The sequence below is a fragment of the Pelophylax lessonae genome, assembly GCF_965119305.1.
Source record: "Pelophylax lessonae genome assembly, chromosome: 9".
Classification (NCBI taxonomy): Eukaryota; Metazoa; Chordata; class Amphibia; order Anura; family Ranidae; genus Pelophylax; species Pelophylax lessonae.
The window spans coordinates 265,695,483-265,711,058 of record NC_138776.1 but is presented as its reverse complement, the minus strand read 5'-3'; the positions used below and the strand labels follow the sequence as shown (position 1 = coordinate 265,711,058).

Here is a 15,576-nt window from a genome sequence, read left to right as displayed (position 1 = left end):
ACATCTCCCGGCTGAGCTAAAATCTACACATAATTCATAACCTCTGTTGTGATTAAGTTATAAAAGAAGATTCCACTAAATGTAGAAGACCACTGCCATCAATTTATCACTAAACACCCCCCATGTTACGAAGGTCAGTGGGGCAGCAAGGCCCATGACTACTTCATAGGAAGGTGCATTTTGGGAGGCCATGAGGGGTCTTGTTCAGAGGGTAATTTTATGTTGAATGATAAAATATAGTTCACTAGATCATGACACGTATACTCAGAATAATAACATATTTATAAAACTGTATCTACATGATCATAAACATATTTGACATCCCCTTGGCCACCCTGTAGACCTTTTTATTGGTCAGGTCATATCTATCAGCTCCTTCCTCAAGCACCAGTAGGGAGTGGCTCCATCAGCAGTCTAGAACACTCCCTTACCATCGAAACAAAGAACATCTGCCGGGTAGGAATGATCTCAGGTGGGTTTGGAGACGAGTCATAAGTGGTCGATGTGTTCCCCCTCCTAGAAGCTGCATGTATACAAGGGGCTTATGATTGCCTGTCCACGATGGCAGTTCCATGTCGCAGCATAACGTTCCAGCAACTGGTGCTTTCTGTGGGCAGGGCTCTGGCGAGGAAGAGGTGGTGAACAATGAGATGTCAGACCAAACTTGGGTATCGCACTTAATTCCACTTAATGTAGAAGACCGCTGCCATCATTTTAGCACTAAACACCCCCCATGTTACGAAGGGCAGTGGGGCAGCAAGGCCCATGACTACTTCATAGGAAGGTGCATTTCGGGAGGCCATGAGGGGTCTTGTTCAGAAGGTAATTTTATGTTGAATGATGATATATAGTTTACTAGATCATGACACGTATACTCAGAATAATAACATATTTATAAAACTGTATCTACATGATCATAAACATATTTGACATCCCCTTGGCCACCCTGTAGACCTTTTTATTGGTCAGGTCATATCTGTCAGCTCCTTCCTCAAGAAACAGTAAGGAGTGGCTCCATCAGCAGTCTAGAACACTCCTTTACCATCGAAACAAAGAACATCTGCTGGGTAGGGATGATCTCAGGTGGGTTTGGAGACGAGTCATAAGTGGTCGAGGCGTTCCCCTCCTAGAAGCTGCACGTATACAAGGGGCTTATAATTGCCTGTCCACAATGGCAGTTCCATGCCACGGCATAACGTTCCAGCAGCTAGTGCTTTCTGTGGGCTGGGCTCTGGTGAGGAAGAGGTGGTGGACAATGAGATGTCAGACCAGACTTGGGTATCGTTGAGGGAAGATCAGAACAGCTCTGAGAATGAGGTAAAAGAAGGAGAACAGAAGCATGTAGGAAGGGAGAAGGGTGTCTAACAACAAGGGCACTTCACAGTGGACAACAGAGAACATCTGGTGGCCAGGGACTCTCCACTCCTGACCATACCCTTGTTGCAATAAATTGAGCGCTATCTGTGTTTGAAACAACATAAAATTCCACCAAAGAGCTGGCAGGAGCTGTGTTTAAGGTGCTGGGGAAGCCACGGTGGCTTGAGTTGTCCTGTCTCACTGCATGCAGGTGGTGTGGAATGGAGGGGAGATGTGTTGAGAACATACAAACACTAAGTAAACTAATCTACATTGCCAATTTCCACTGGGGGTAGCCAGCCTACTAACCCCTTATATCCCCATCCTATTATAGTACAACCAATACAGTCAAAATAATTCTCCGCTATCCATCTACAGAGAAACCCGCATAGATCACATGACCACATAAATAAAGATGGAGGAGGACCGGAGTCACATGACTGGGAGGATACTAAACCTCACCCTGGAGATCATCTACCTGCTGACCGGAGAGGTGAGGAGGATTCTGGGAGGTCACATGACATCACTCTTATCTCTATTAATAAAACACAGACCTGACCGGAGAGGTGAGGAGGATTCTGGGAGGTCACATGACATCACTCTTATCTCTATTAATAAAACACAGACCTGACCAGAGAGGTGAGGAGGATTCTGGGAGGTCACATGACATCACTCTTATCTCTATTAATAAAACACAGACCTGACCCAAGCGTAGAACATAGTTTTGGGAATATTACATAGAATGTAACGTGTATTTATACTGTTTTTTGCTAAAATACAGAGCTTTCCTGCTATAAAATCTGGTGACCATATGACCATCACAATGCCTCTACCTCACCTTCTGTCACCCAAGAAAAACAACGACAAGAAGATTCTAGAAGCCACCAAGAAGATGATGGAGCTGCTGACAGGAGAGGTGAGCGGTGCTGGGAATTCTGGGACATTATCCAGTAACAGACAAGGGATGTGTCTGGATGGTGACTGTATCATTGTGTGTGTCAGGTTCCTATAAGGTGTCAGGATGTCACTGTCTATTTCTCCATGGAGGAGTGGGAGTATTTAGAAGGACACAAGGATCTCTACAAGGACGTCATGATGGAGAATCAGCCGCCCCTCACATCACCGGGTAAGAGGAGACTTTATTGTAAAGGAGAGAGCAGTACGGAGGATCCACCTAGATCCCCCATCATCTGATAAACACATAGAAACAATGTATTCAGTCAGTGTGTGTGTTTCCTACAGATGGATCCAGTAAGTCCCCGTTCACACTAAGGCGACCTGTGAGGCGACCTGGTCGCCTCACAGGTCGCCGTAGGTCGCCTCCCATAGGGAAGCTGCGGACCCGTTCTAATAGGAGCGACACAAGTCGCTCCGACTTAGAAAAAGGGTCCGGAGCTTCTTTGGGGCGACCAGGAGGCGACCGCAGTGCGAAGTAGCGTCGCTTGGGAACCCACCAGAGAGATGTTTCTCTTTCTCTTTGAACTAAATGATAGCTAAATGCTAACATAAACCTCTCAGCCTTATTAGGATGAAAATCAAGGTTCTCTCCTGTGCTGCATATCACCAGAAGCCTAGACCTATGGGCACTTGTTCTATGGTAAAGGGTCTACAAGTCTGAACTTCTTGCTTATCAGAGATCACATGACCAAGTGCCTAGGCTTGAGGTTGTGTAAAAAGCATGCCCCTCCCAGTCCCTATTGGTCCCTGCTCTTCTGACAAGGCTGTGTAAATGTGGAAGTGATCTGGGAGGAGGGCCAAAGGCCCTTTGACTGAAGAGGGGGAAGAGTCCCAGCTGGTTGGGACATCCACAGAGAACATCTGCTCACTCATATCTACCTGATCCAGATGGAATCTTGATGGAAGTGAACTAACCCTCTCAGATCTATTGATGATGTTTTTATATTTTTCCAGGACACGCCATGGAGAAACCCTCAAAGGATCGTCTCATTTTATCTCCAGGTTGTAAAATGGAAGATGAGGACATCACAGGAGATTGTGGAGGAGAAAAGACAATGAGCTCCACTATGGATGGTGGACTTCACAGTGTGGATAGACCATGGAATCCCTCTGACTCTGAGCAACCTCGTACTGTGGGGGATGGTGCCGGAATTCAGGGGGAGGAGACGTTTTCCTGTCCTGAGTGTGGGAAATGTTTTAGCTCTAAATTAAGTCTTTCTATACATCAGAGGTCCCACACAGGTGAGAAGCTTCATTCCTGTCCTGAGTGCGGAGAATGTTTTTTTCATATAGGAGAAGTCATCAAACATTACAGATCTCACACGGGGAAGAAGCCGTATTTCTGTTCTGAGTGCGGAAAATATTTTTCAGAAAAGACGACTCTTTCCAGACATCAGAAACTGCACACGGGCGAGAGGCCATTTTCCTGCCTTGAGTGCGGAAAATGTTTTATACAGAAATCAGATCTTGTTAATCATCAGAGATCACACACAGGGGAGAAGCCATATAAATGCCCTGAGTGCACGAAAAGTTATACACGGAAATCAGATCTTGTTAATCATCAAAGATTACACACGGGTGAGAAGCCGTATTCCTGTTCTGAGTGCGGAAAATGTTTCTCACAAAAGTACAATCTCACTGAACATCAGATAAGCCATAGAGGGAAAAAGCTGTTTTCCTGCGCTGAGTGTGGGAAATGTTATTCACGGAAATCAGAATATGTCAAACATCAAAGGTCTCACACGGGTGAAAAGCCGTATTCCTGTTCCGAGTGCGGGAAATGTTTTGTACAAAAATCAGAACTTGTAACACATCAGAGGTCTCACACAAGGGCAAAGCCGTATTCCTGTTCTGAGTGCGAGAAATGCTTTTCAGGGAAGATCGCTCTTTCCCGACATCAGAGATTGCACACGGGCGAGAGGCCATATGCCTGCCCTGAGTGTGGGAAATGTTTTAAACGAAAACGCACCCTTGATAATCATCAACGATCCCACACACGGGAGAAGCCGTATTCCTGCTCCAAGTGCACAAAATGTTACACACGGAAATCCGACCTTGATAGTCATCAAAGCTCTCACACAGGGGATAAGCTGTATTCCTGTTCTGAGTGCGGGAGATGTTATACATGGAAGTCAGACCTTGTTAAACATCAAAAAGCTCACACAGGGGAGAAGCCGTATTCGTGCCCCGAGTGTGCAAAATGTTATCCACGGAAATCAGACCTTGTTAAACATCAGAGATCACACACAGGTGAGAAGCCGTATTCCTGTTCTGAGTGCGGGAAATGCTTTGCGCGAAAGTCCAACCTTACCGAACATGAGATACGCCACACAGGGACAAAACTGTTTTCTTGCTCTGAGTGCGGGAAATGTTATCTATGGAAATCGGAGTTTGTGAAACATCAAAGATCTCACATAGTGGAGAATTAATATTCGTGCCCTGAGTGCGGCAAGTGTTTTTGTCTTAACAAACATCAGAGAACCCACACATCCCTCGAGGTGTATTAGTGTCCTGAGTATGGGAAATGTCTTCTATATGGATCATATTTTGCCGTACCTCAGAGGTCTCACACTGGGAAGAAGAACATCTTCATATACACCTCGGAAGACACGTGGCTGAGCGCTCCTCTGATCTTTATCTTTAATGAAAGACTTCGAAAAAGGAATTTTGGGTTTACTAAAGCTTTCAAACTTCTGTCTGGTTTAAAAAGATTACATATTTACATTCTTAAACACATGATTTTTTTCCCTAACTTTTCTATGTCCTGAGTCCCTCTGAATAAAAGGATCAGCATGAATACCAAAATCCAGTCTTGTGAGGAATCAAGCCGTGTTTCTGGAACACCAACCACATCTCCAACCACAAGATCATCTTTCTTCCTCACTTTCACATCACATCTAACATAGAGAAACCAAACTCCATCTTTGCTAAGTCCCGTGTCCCTCTAAACAAGAGGATCAGCATGAATACAAACAGCCCAGTCTTTTGAGGAGTCAAGCCGTGTTTCTGGAACACCAACCACATCTCCAAACACGAGATCATCTTTCTTCCTCACTTTCACATCACATCTAACATAGAGAAACCACCCTCCATCTTTTCTATGTCCCGTGTCCCTCTAAACAAGCGGATCGGCATGAATACAAACAGCCCAGTCTTGTGAGGATTTAAGCCATGTTTCTGGAACACCAACTCAATTCTTATCTCTGAAACCATCAACCTCTCCCATTCCGCTCGGCAGGTTGCTGCATTTTGTGTATTGAATCACGTTATTATTTTTTAACATAACTTTTGCTGTAATATTAGGTTTATATATACCGTATATACTCGAGTATAAGCCGAGTTTTTCAGCACATTTTTTGGTGCTGAAAACGTCCCCCTCGGCTTATACTCGAGTTAACAAGAAAAAAAATGTCCCCAGTCGGCCCGACGTGCTTTACATTTAAAAATGGCGCCGCCCAGCCACAACGTGTCACCGCGCATGCGCCGCCGGCTGCTCGGGACAGGCCGTACACGTTCGGCTATTCCCGGGAATAGCCAAACGTATACGAGCTTTCCTGAGCGGCGGCGGCGCATGCGCAATGACGCTTCGGCACCGGGGCGGTGCCGTTTTTAAATTTAATGTGCTTCTAGAACATGTAAGTGAAACACAGCCGCACTACCTGCCATTATGCGGGGCTGCGGGCATATTACAAGGGATGCAGTGCTGTGGGTATGGTACACCTGTAGTATGCCCGCAGCCCTGCATTCTCTTGTACTATGCCCACAGCACTGCATTGTCCTGTACCATGCCCGCAGCCCTGCATTGTCCTGTACCATGCCCGCAGCCCTGCATTGTCCTGTACCATACCCACAGCACTGCATTCTTCTGTACCATGCCCGCCGCCCTGCATTCCCCTGTACCATGCCCACCGCCCTGCATTCTCACCCTAGGCTTATACTCGAGTCAATCTTTTTTCCCATTTTTTTGTGGGCAAATTAGGGGCCTCAGCTTATACTCAGGTCGGCCTATACTCCAGTATATACAGTAATTGAGTGATCTCGTTATTTGCTACCTTAACCTTCCTCTATCTTCTCTCATTTCACCTTCTGCTTATGTCTCACCTACTCTATAGGGATGGGATTTGGGTTTGCACTGAAGTACTGTACTTTTGAAGATTCGGTTTGAACTTTCCTTCCGCTAGTTTGAGGTCATGTCTCTGTGTTCTTGATCTTTGCTTCAAATTAAAAATCCTGCCCTCCTGAACCTTATCTACCTCCTTGATGTATTTAACCATTTCAGTCATGTTTACCCCCTTTCCCTTCTTTCATCCAGACCAGCTTAAACATATCAGGAGAGACTTCAGGAACCTAAAATGTACAGTCTAGATCAGTGATGGAGAACCTTGGCACCCCAGATGTTTTGGAATTACATTTCCCCTTGATGCTCATGCACTCCGCAGTGTAGTTAAGCATCATGGGATATGTAGTTGTGGTGCCAAGGTTCTCCATCACTGATCTAGACTATACATTTTAGGTTCCTGAAGTCTCTCCTGATATGTTTAATCTGTCAGATCTTTCACCATTTTTGTTGCTTATCTCTGGACTTATTCTATCTTATCAATATATTTTTGTAAGTGTGGTCTCCATTACTGGACTCAGTATTCTAAATTACATCTCACTAAAGATCTATATAGAGGAAACAGGACCTCCTTCCTCCTGCTGGTGACTCCTCTATTGATATAAAGGTCTATATAGAGGAATCAGGACCTCTTTCCTCCTGCTGGTGACCCATCTAGTGATATAAAGGAATCAGGACCTCCTTCCTCCTGCTGGTGATCCCTCTATTGCTATAAAGGCCTATATAGAGGAATCAGGACCTCTTTCCTCCTGCTGGTGACCCATCTAGTGATATAAAGATCTATAGAGAGGAATCAGGACCTCTTTCCTCCTGCTGGTGACCCCTATAGTGATATAAAGATCTATATACAGGAATCAGGACCTCCCTCCTCCTGCTGGTGATCCTTCTAGTGATATACAGATCTATATTAAGGAATCAGGACCTCCTTCCTCCTGATGGTGATCCCTCTAGTGATATAAAGGTCTACATAGAGGAATCAGGACCTCCTTTCTCCTGCTGGTGACCCTTCTAGTGATATAAAGATGTATGTAGGGGAATCAGGACCTCCTTCCTCCTGCTGGTGACCCCTCTAGTGGTAAAAAGATCTATGTAGAGGAATCGGACCTCCTTCCTCCTGCTGGTGACCCCTCTAGTGATGTAAAGATCTATGTAAGGGAATCAGGGCTTCCTTTTTCCTGCTAGTGACCCCTCTAGTAATATAAAAATGTATATAGAGTAATCATGACCTCCTTCCTCCTGCTGTTGATCCCTCTAGTGATTTAAATATCTATATAGAGGAATCAGGACTACCTTCCTCCTGCTGGTGACCCCTCTAGTGATATAACGGTCTATATAGAGGAATCTGAACCTCCTGCTGGGGATCCCTCTAGTGATATAATGATCTATGCAGAGGAATCAGGACCTCCTTCCTCCTGCTGGTGATCCCTCTAGTGATATAAAGATCTATATAGAGGAATCAGCACTTTCTTCCTCCTGCCAGTGACCCCTCTAGTGATATAAGGATATATAAACAGGAATCAGGACCTCCTTCCTCCTGCTGGTGTATAGAGGAATCAGGACCTCCTTCCTCCTGCTGGTGTATAGAGGAATCAGGACCTCCTTCTTCCTGCTGGTGACCCCTCTATTGATATTAAGATATATATAGAGGAATCAAGACCTTGAGGGAAAGGAGGCCTTAAAAAAAGTTATCCCTCCTTTCCTCACATTCTTTTGCTTCAGCTGTGTGATGAGACACTGAGCTAACAGATGAGAAGCTACACTTTCATCATTCACTGCGTGTGTTGCTAGTAATACGGAGTCATGTGTGACCAATATTAATGCTCAGAAGTGGAGAGAGTGGCGCAACACCCAAAAATCGCGGACTATCGATCAATGGAAGACTGTAATATGGTCCGATGAATTGAGCTTCACACTGTTCCCAACCAAAGGACTTGTTTACGTGTGGCGAACACGCTCCCAAGCTTACGACCAGGACTGTCTTGTGCCAACGATGAAGCATGGTAGCGTTGCATCCTGGTAAAGGATGGTGGCGCATATCTTGGTATTCTGCTGGCCCCATCCTCACCTTTAAAGGTAGAGTCACTGCCAGTGGTTATTGTACAAATTTTGGCCGACCATGTGCACCCCATAGTGCAGACATTGTTTCCTGAAGACAGCGCCATTTACCAAGATCATAATGTTCAAATTCACACAGCTGGTGTTATCAAATCGTGGTTTGATGTGCATGCAGACAAACTCTTGCACCTTCCCTGGGCGTCGCAGTCGCCGGACCTAAATATCATAGAGCCACTATGGTCAATTTTGGAGAATAAGGTTCGGGCTTGTTTTCGACCTCCAGCATCTCTGTGGGAACTGAAGCGAGTTTTGCATTTGGAGTGGTATCTGATTCCATTATCCACCATCCAAGACTTAGAGCTTGTTCACACCTAACTAAATTTCTATCGCTTACCAAACGCTCCTATAGTGTTAGTATGGGCGTTCGACTCGTGTTAATGAGCTTTAATATGGGCTTTAAACTTGCATTTTACAAGCGTTATTGATGAGTTAAAATGCTCCCCAAATGCCCTATGGGCAGTTTTGAAGTGTTTGATGAGCGTTAAGGTGCATTAAAACTGCTCCACAAATGCCTATTCCAATACAGTTAGTAAAGTCATCTTAACGCCCTGCAACCGCCTGCCAGAGCGTTTGCGAAGCATTAAAAAAGACTTGTACGGGAGGCGTTGGAAGGAAGGATGTGCTGGAACTGGAGAGAGTCCAGAGAAGGGCAACAAAAATAATTAGGGGAATGGAGGACATCAGCTATGAGGAAAGACTACAAGCACTGAACTTATTCTCTCTGGAGAAGAGACGATTGAGGGGGGATATGATATCAATGTACAAATACTGTACTGGCGACCCTAGCATAAGGAACAAACTATTCAGAGAAAGGGAATACAATAAGACACGTGGCCACTCACTAAAACTAGAGGAAAAACGGTTTAACCTTAAAACACGTAGGGGGTTCTTCACTGTCAGAGCAGTAAGCATGTGGAATTCTCTTCCACAAGCAGTCGTATCAGCAGGGAGCATCGATAGTTTCAAAAAACTATTAGATGGGCACCTTAAAGACCACAACATACAGGGGTATACAATGTACAACATACAGGGGTATACAATGTACGGTTAACAGCAAACACACACATAGGTTGAACTGGATGGACTGATGTCTTTTTTCAACCTCACTAACTATGTAATTATATATGTAACTAAGGCGTTGAAAGGGATGAGGTGGCAAACCTAGTGTGAACTTAGCCTTGTATTTCTCAATTCCCAGGAGAATTCAGGCATTTTGGAAGCCAAAGGCTGTCCAACACCATATTAGGTAACAATTTAATTTTATTACCTGGTGTTTCCATATTTTTGCCAAACCCTTGTAAGCATCTATAGGCAGGGGTGTTTTTTTTTCTAGTTCTCATTTATTTTTGGGGTGCTCCCTGTTGGGTCATTTTCTCTGGGTTGGCCCTGCCTGCTTGTTGTTCAAGCTACGAGATGTTTTCTCTGGGATGCAGTTCCTCAGAGATCCACAAAATGGTGACAGGAAGTGATGTCAGGAACAGACAGGAAGTTTCCGGGTCAGAGGTGAGTCGGGAGGAAGTAGAGAGGAGACATTGCTGGAACTGGCAGCAGAGGAGGTAATAAGATCTTATTTTATATTTACACCCAGTAACCCCCCCCCCCCCTCCCGTCATGTTCCGTCCTCTTCCTCCATAGTCACTGTGACCTATTTTATCTCCAGCAGATGATGATACACACATATATAGTGTGGAAACCTAGATTGACTCCATCAGGGGCAGAACATTTCCCCTCTTACGGGGCCGAAAAATATTGTCTTCATTTTGGAGATGTGTTACCACAACATACAGGGGTATACAATGTACAACATACAGGGGTATACAATGTACAACATACAGGGGGTATACAATGTACAACAAACAGGGGGTATACAATGTACGGTTAAAAGCAAACACACACACGCATCATAGGTTGAACTGGATGGACTGATGTCTTTTTTCAACCTCACTAACTATGTAACTATGTAACTATGTTACCTTTTCCCACCAACCACCTCTTCTCCTTAGCAATCTCTTGTAACGAAGGATGAGGATCACATAAAAAAATTTTGTCATTTGATCCAATTTCCTGCATTCTAATTTTGGTAAAATTTGTGGTTTATTTTTAATTTCAGGTACTTATATAGCGTCATCAATTTACACACGTATATGTTGTACATTCACATCAGTCCCTGCCCTCAAGAAGCTTACAATCTAAGGTCCCTAACGCACATTTATACATACTTGGGCCAAATACCTACCAGCATGTGGTGTGGAGGAAACCGGAGTAAACTCATGCAGGTAAAGGGAGAAGATTCAGACTCCAGGCAGGTAATGCCATGGTTCGGGATTTGAACCGGCAACCCTAGTGTTGCTAGGCAGAAGTGCTAACCACTGGTTGATTAAATTTGTTTCTCACCCATACTACCCCGCACAGCCTTCAACCCTGGTCAGCAATTAACAATTGAGGGGGAGATGGATAACACCACCCTTCACTATAAGAGGGGGTTTGCATTCAACCAGTAATAGAGAGGAGGTGGATAACACCACCACTCACTATAAGAGGGGGTCTGAGACCAGCCAATAATAGGGAGGAGGTGGATGACACCACCCCTCACTATAAGAGGGGGTCTGAGATCAGCCAATAATGGGGAGGAGGTGGATAACGCCACCCTTCACTATAAGAGGGGGTCCGAGATCAGCCAATAATGGGGAGGAGGTGGTTAACACCACCCCTCACTATAAGAGGGGGTCTGAGATCAGCCAATAATGGGGAGGAGGTGGATTTCCCAACCCTTCACTTTAAGAGGGGGTCTGAGATCAGCCAATAATGGGGGAAGAGGTGGATAACACCACCCTTCGCTATCAGAGAGAGTTTGAAATCAGCCAATAATGGAAGAGGAGGTGGATAACCCCAACCTTCACTATAAGAGGGGTCTGAGATCAGCCAATAATGGGGAGGAGGTGGATAACACCACCCTTCCCTATAAGAGGGGGTCTGAGATCAGCCAATAATAGGGAAGAGGCTGATAAGTCCGCCCCCATCAATACAAAAGGGGTCTGATTTCAGCCAATATTGGGGTGGAGGTGGATAACACCACTCTTCGCTATAGGAGGGAGTCTGAGATCAGCCAATAATAGGGAGGAGGTGGATAACACCACCCTTCACTATAAGAGGGGGTCTGAGATCAGCCAATAATAGGGAAGAGGCTGATAAGTCCGCCCCCATCAATACAAAAGGGGTCTGATTTCAGCCAATATTAGGGTGGAGGTGGATAACACCACTCTTCGCTATAGGAGGGAGTCTGAGATCAGCCAATAATGGGGAGGAGGTGGATAACACCACCACTCACTATAAGAGGGGGTCTGAGATCAGCCAATAATAGGGAGGAGGTGGATAACACCACCCTTCACTATAAGAGGTGGTCTGAGATCAGCCAATAATGGAGGAAGAGGTGGATAACCCCAACCTTCACTATAGGAGAGGATCCGAGATCAGCCAATAATAGGGAGGAGGGGGATAAGTCCGCCCCCATCAATACAAAAGGGGTCTGATTTCAGCCAATATTGGGGAGGAGGTGGATAACACCACTCTTCGCTATCGGAGGGAGTCTGAGATCAACCAATAATGGGGAGGAGGTGGATAACCCCAACCCTCACTATCATAGGGGGTCTGAGATCAGCCGATAATGGAGAAGGTGGATTACCCCATTCATAAGAGTTGATCGGTGGAGGTGATTTCGTGAACCGTGTTTGAGTAGTGTGTGTTGCAGTGGTGGGCACATTTTCTTCCTCCCAGGCACAGAGCAGCCACCATTGCTGATGTCCTCTTCCTCCTACTCTATTTCCTCTAATCCAGCCAGACACAGTAAATTTGGCGATGAGGAGTCACATCACTGGGGGAGAAAAAAGCAGGAAGGTGCTCACAGGTTGGCATTTAGGTGACCTGGATTTGCTGGGCCTCCACCCCATTTCTTCTTCAGATAGGCTATGTACATATCTGTCCTTTTTGTGTCACGCATGCTCCTGAGTCCCACCTTCACCCCTAGTAGTCACACTCTCATGACCCAAGGTCCACCTTCTTGAATTAGGAAATTTCCACACTGTAGGCTTCTTCAACGATTTACAGTGAAGTATCAGGATAAGATTCTGTACAACCATTGCTTCAAAGTTACCAGTGAAGTCCAAAGTAGAACTATGATAGTCCAACCAATGCTCCCATTCTCTCTCCGCTGTGAGTTCCGTCATTGTGGGTCCTCGTCCAGCCTTTTGCCAGTCCAACCCCCGAAGGCCTCTCTCCTACCCAGGTCACAAACCTGCATGTTGTAAGTTTGGGTTGACTTGTTCCCATTCTCCTGTCTGACTACTACAGCTTTTAAAAAGGGCACTGACTCAAACCACCCAGGAGAGGGGTCATACTAGAAGGGGTACTAACCCCTGCTTACAGACAGATCACAGCGTACTTGTGTGGCCTTGGCTCAACTCAGGTCTAAGCAGGTAGCACATCGCAGGAGGGCGAACAAAGCAAGAAAGTACTTCCAGCAGAGGCATACTGTACATACAGGGGTCGCCATTGTGACCGAGCCCCATGCTCCACAACTGGATAGGAGGGTGGCGGGGTGGCAGCATGTAGAGGAACTGATCCCTCCATGGAGCCGCTAAATGCCCACTTCTCCCCCTCCCCCTCCCGAAAACATTCAGCGGCTGCAGGAAGGAAATGGAGGGCTTTGGTTCCTCTATCTGCCGCTACTGCCACCTCCCTATCCTTGGGATGCTGCCCTGGGCCCTGTGTGCTTCCTTGGTCCCCCTCGCCTCACCTCCCCCCTGAACAACTGCCGGGTTTCCCCCTCCTGATGGCTGCTACGGGGAATCTGTCATATTTGAGAAGCGGGAAAGGAGCCAGTGAGTTTATTGGCCCCTTCCTTGTCTTTATGAATCAAGTCAGTGATCAGTGCCGATCACTGACTCTGTTTTTTTTATGTTATTCATTTATAGCTGAGTCATAGTAAACAGTTTTTCCTATGCTTCAGTTTATGAATGAACAGGAAGCCTCTGCACAGAGCTATTCCTGTTCATTCTGTGCAGCTGAGGCTGCAGAGAAAGTGACTGATGTCCTCAATCCCTTTCTCTGTCTCCAAAGGAAGACACCAGGGGTCTGTTTAGACCCCTGATATTTCACAAAAGCCCCTCAATATGTAAAAAAAATAAACAAAAATAAAATTGTATAAAAAAAAATTACAATAAAATAAAATGGTAAAAAAATAATAAAACAACAAGAATAAAAAACGACTGACACTGGTGGTGGAACTACCAGGGTCACAAAAGTCGCACTTGCAAGTGATCTTTGGCTAACCGCCAACGTAGGGGGACCCCAAGACGTCAGGAAGGTGGCCCGCTGCAGGACCATAAGAAAGGGTCCCACGATGGGAGTAAAGGGCCCCAGTATCAGTGGGATAGGCCCCAGTCGGGGGACCACAGTGGCCCTTCATGGTTTCTTGCACCAGGCCCTGAAGGTGTTAGGTATGCCTCTTGACTCCCAGGGCAGCAGATCACAGGGTCCTACCTGGTCTACAAGGGTAACCCATTGCAAGAGTGTGAACAAATCAGAAGGGTACTTCCAGGGCAGCAGATCACAGGCTCCAAGAGTGACCTGGCCTCAGCTCAGGTCTACCTGAATAGCACATTCCAGGAGGGTGAACACAGATGGAATGTAATCATGGTTCAGCAGATGACAGGGTACTTGTGTGGTCTGAATTCAACGAGTAACCCAATCTACATGTGCCAGTTCCCGCTGGGGGCAACCCAATTATTAACCCCTTATATCCTAATCCTTATAATGTACAACCAATACCAGCCAGATGATTCTCCCCTATCTGTCTACAGAGAAACCCGCACAAATCACATGACCACATCAATGAGGATGGAGGAGGACCAGAGTCACATGACTGAGAGGATACTAAACCTCACCCTGGAGATCATCTACCTGCTGACCGGAGAGGTGAGGAGGGTTCTGGGAGGTCACATGACATCACTCTTATCTCTATTAATAAAACCCAGACCTGACCAGAGAGGTGAGGAGGATTCTGGGATTATAACATGATGTTCTTATTGGTTCCCCAATACAGAGATTTCCTCTTCTGAAGTCAGGTGATCATATGACCATCACAGTGCCTCCATGTGACTCCCTAAAACCTGAGAGACACAACATGGAGAAGATTCTAGAAGTCACCAAGAAGATGATGGAGCTGCTGACAGGAGAGGTGAGCGGTGCTGGGAATTCTGGGACATTATCCAGTAACAGACAAGGGATGTGTCTGGATGGTGACTGTATCATTGTGTGTGTCAGGTTCCTATAAGGTGTCAGGATGTCACTGTCTATTTCTCCATGGAGGAGTGGGAGTATTTAGAAGGACACAAGGATCTCTACAAGGACGTCATGATGGAGAATCAGCCGCCCCTCACATCACCGGGTAAGAGGAGACTTTATTGTAAAGGAGAGAGCAGTACGGAGGCTCCACCTAGATCCCCCATCATCTGATAAACACATAGAAACAATGTATTCAGTCAGTGTGTGTGTTTCCTACAGATGGATCCAGTAATGGGAACCCACCAGAGAGATGTCCCCGTCCTCTGTATTCCCGGGATTCCACACAGGAAGATCACACCATCCCCCACCATCATCAGGTAGATGAAGAACGATTATTGTTAGTTAAAGTATATGCAGTTATACCCAAGCTTGTTTGATACAATACGTTTTTTTTTGTTTTTTTATAAATATATTCAGAGTGGAAACCTCAGGGATAATAATATTGTTGTTAAAGAAGAGTATAAAGAGGAGGACGAGGAGTATGGTGTGATGAAGGAGCTTTCTGAAGGACACCAGGATCTCAACAAGGATATCAAACTGGAGCCATCAAGTAACAGTAACCCACCAGAGAGATGTCCCCGTCCTCTGTATTCCCAGGATTCAGCACAGGAAGGTCACACCATCCCTCACCATCATCAGGTAGATGAGGAACAATCACAGATAGTATGATTAGGATCTGTACATTATCT

General features: G+C 45.7%; 3 protein-coding genes across 4 annotated transcripts in view; all 3 read left to right on the top strand.

Moving 5' to 3' along the window:
• LOC309562780 (uncharacterized protein) overlaps positions 1 to 4,767 on the top strand; it is a 215,418-nt gene extending 210,651 nt beyond the window's left edge. Inside the window, exon 3 of one of the 2 annotated variants that reach the window (XM_082267084.1) lies at positions 3,745 to 4,767. In XM_082267084.1, the coding sequence (XP_082123210.1) occupies positions 3,745 to 4,742 (998 nt within the window). In that variant the 3' untranslated portion in view covers positions 4,743 to 4,767. Of the gene's footprint in view, positions 1 to 3,272 lie in introns of those variants that run through there. The other variant, XM_082267085.1, reaches the window with a different exon arrangement.
• Positions 1 to 15,576, top strand: part of LOC309562622 (uncharacterized protein) — a gene marked incomplete at its 3' end in the record, with an annotated part of 500,517 nt that overhangs the window by 451,691 nt on the left and 33,250 nt on the right. The window lies entirely within an intron of this gene.
• Positions 752 to 15,264, top strand: LOC309563940 (uncharacterized protein; the record flags this gene model as incomplete). The annotated part of the gene is made up of 5 exons (XM_082268571.1): positions 752 to 822; positions 14,404 to 14,518; positions 14,646 to 14,780; positions 14,912 to 14,990; positions 15,107 to 15,264. The coding sequence occupies exons 2-5, from the start codon at positions 14,423 to 14,425 to the stop codon at positions 15,262 to 15,264; spliced, it is 468 nt and encodes a 155-aa protein (XP_082124697.1). The 5' UTR covers positions 752 to 822; positions 14,404 to 14,422.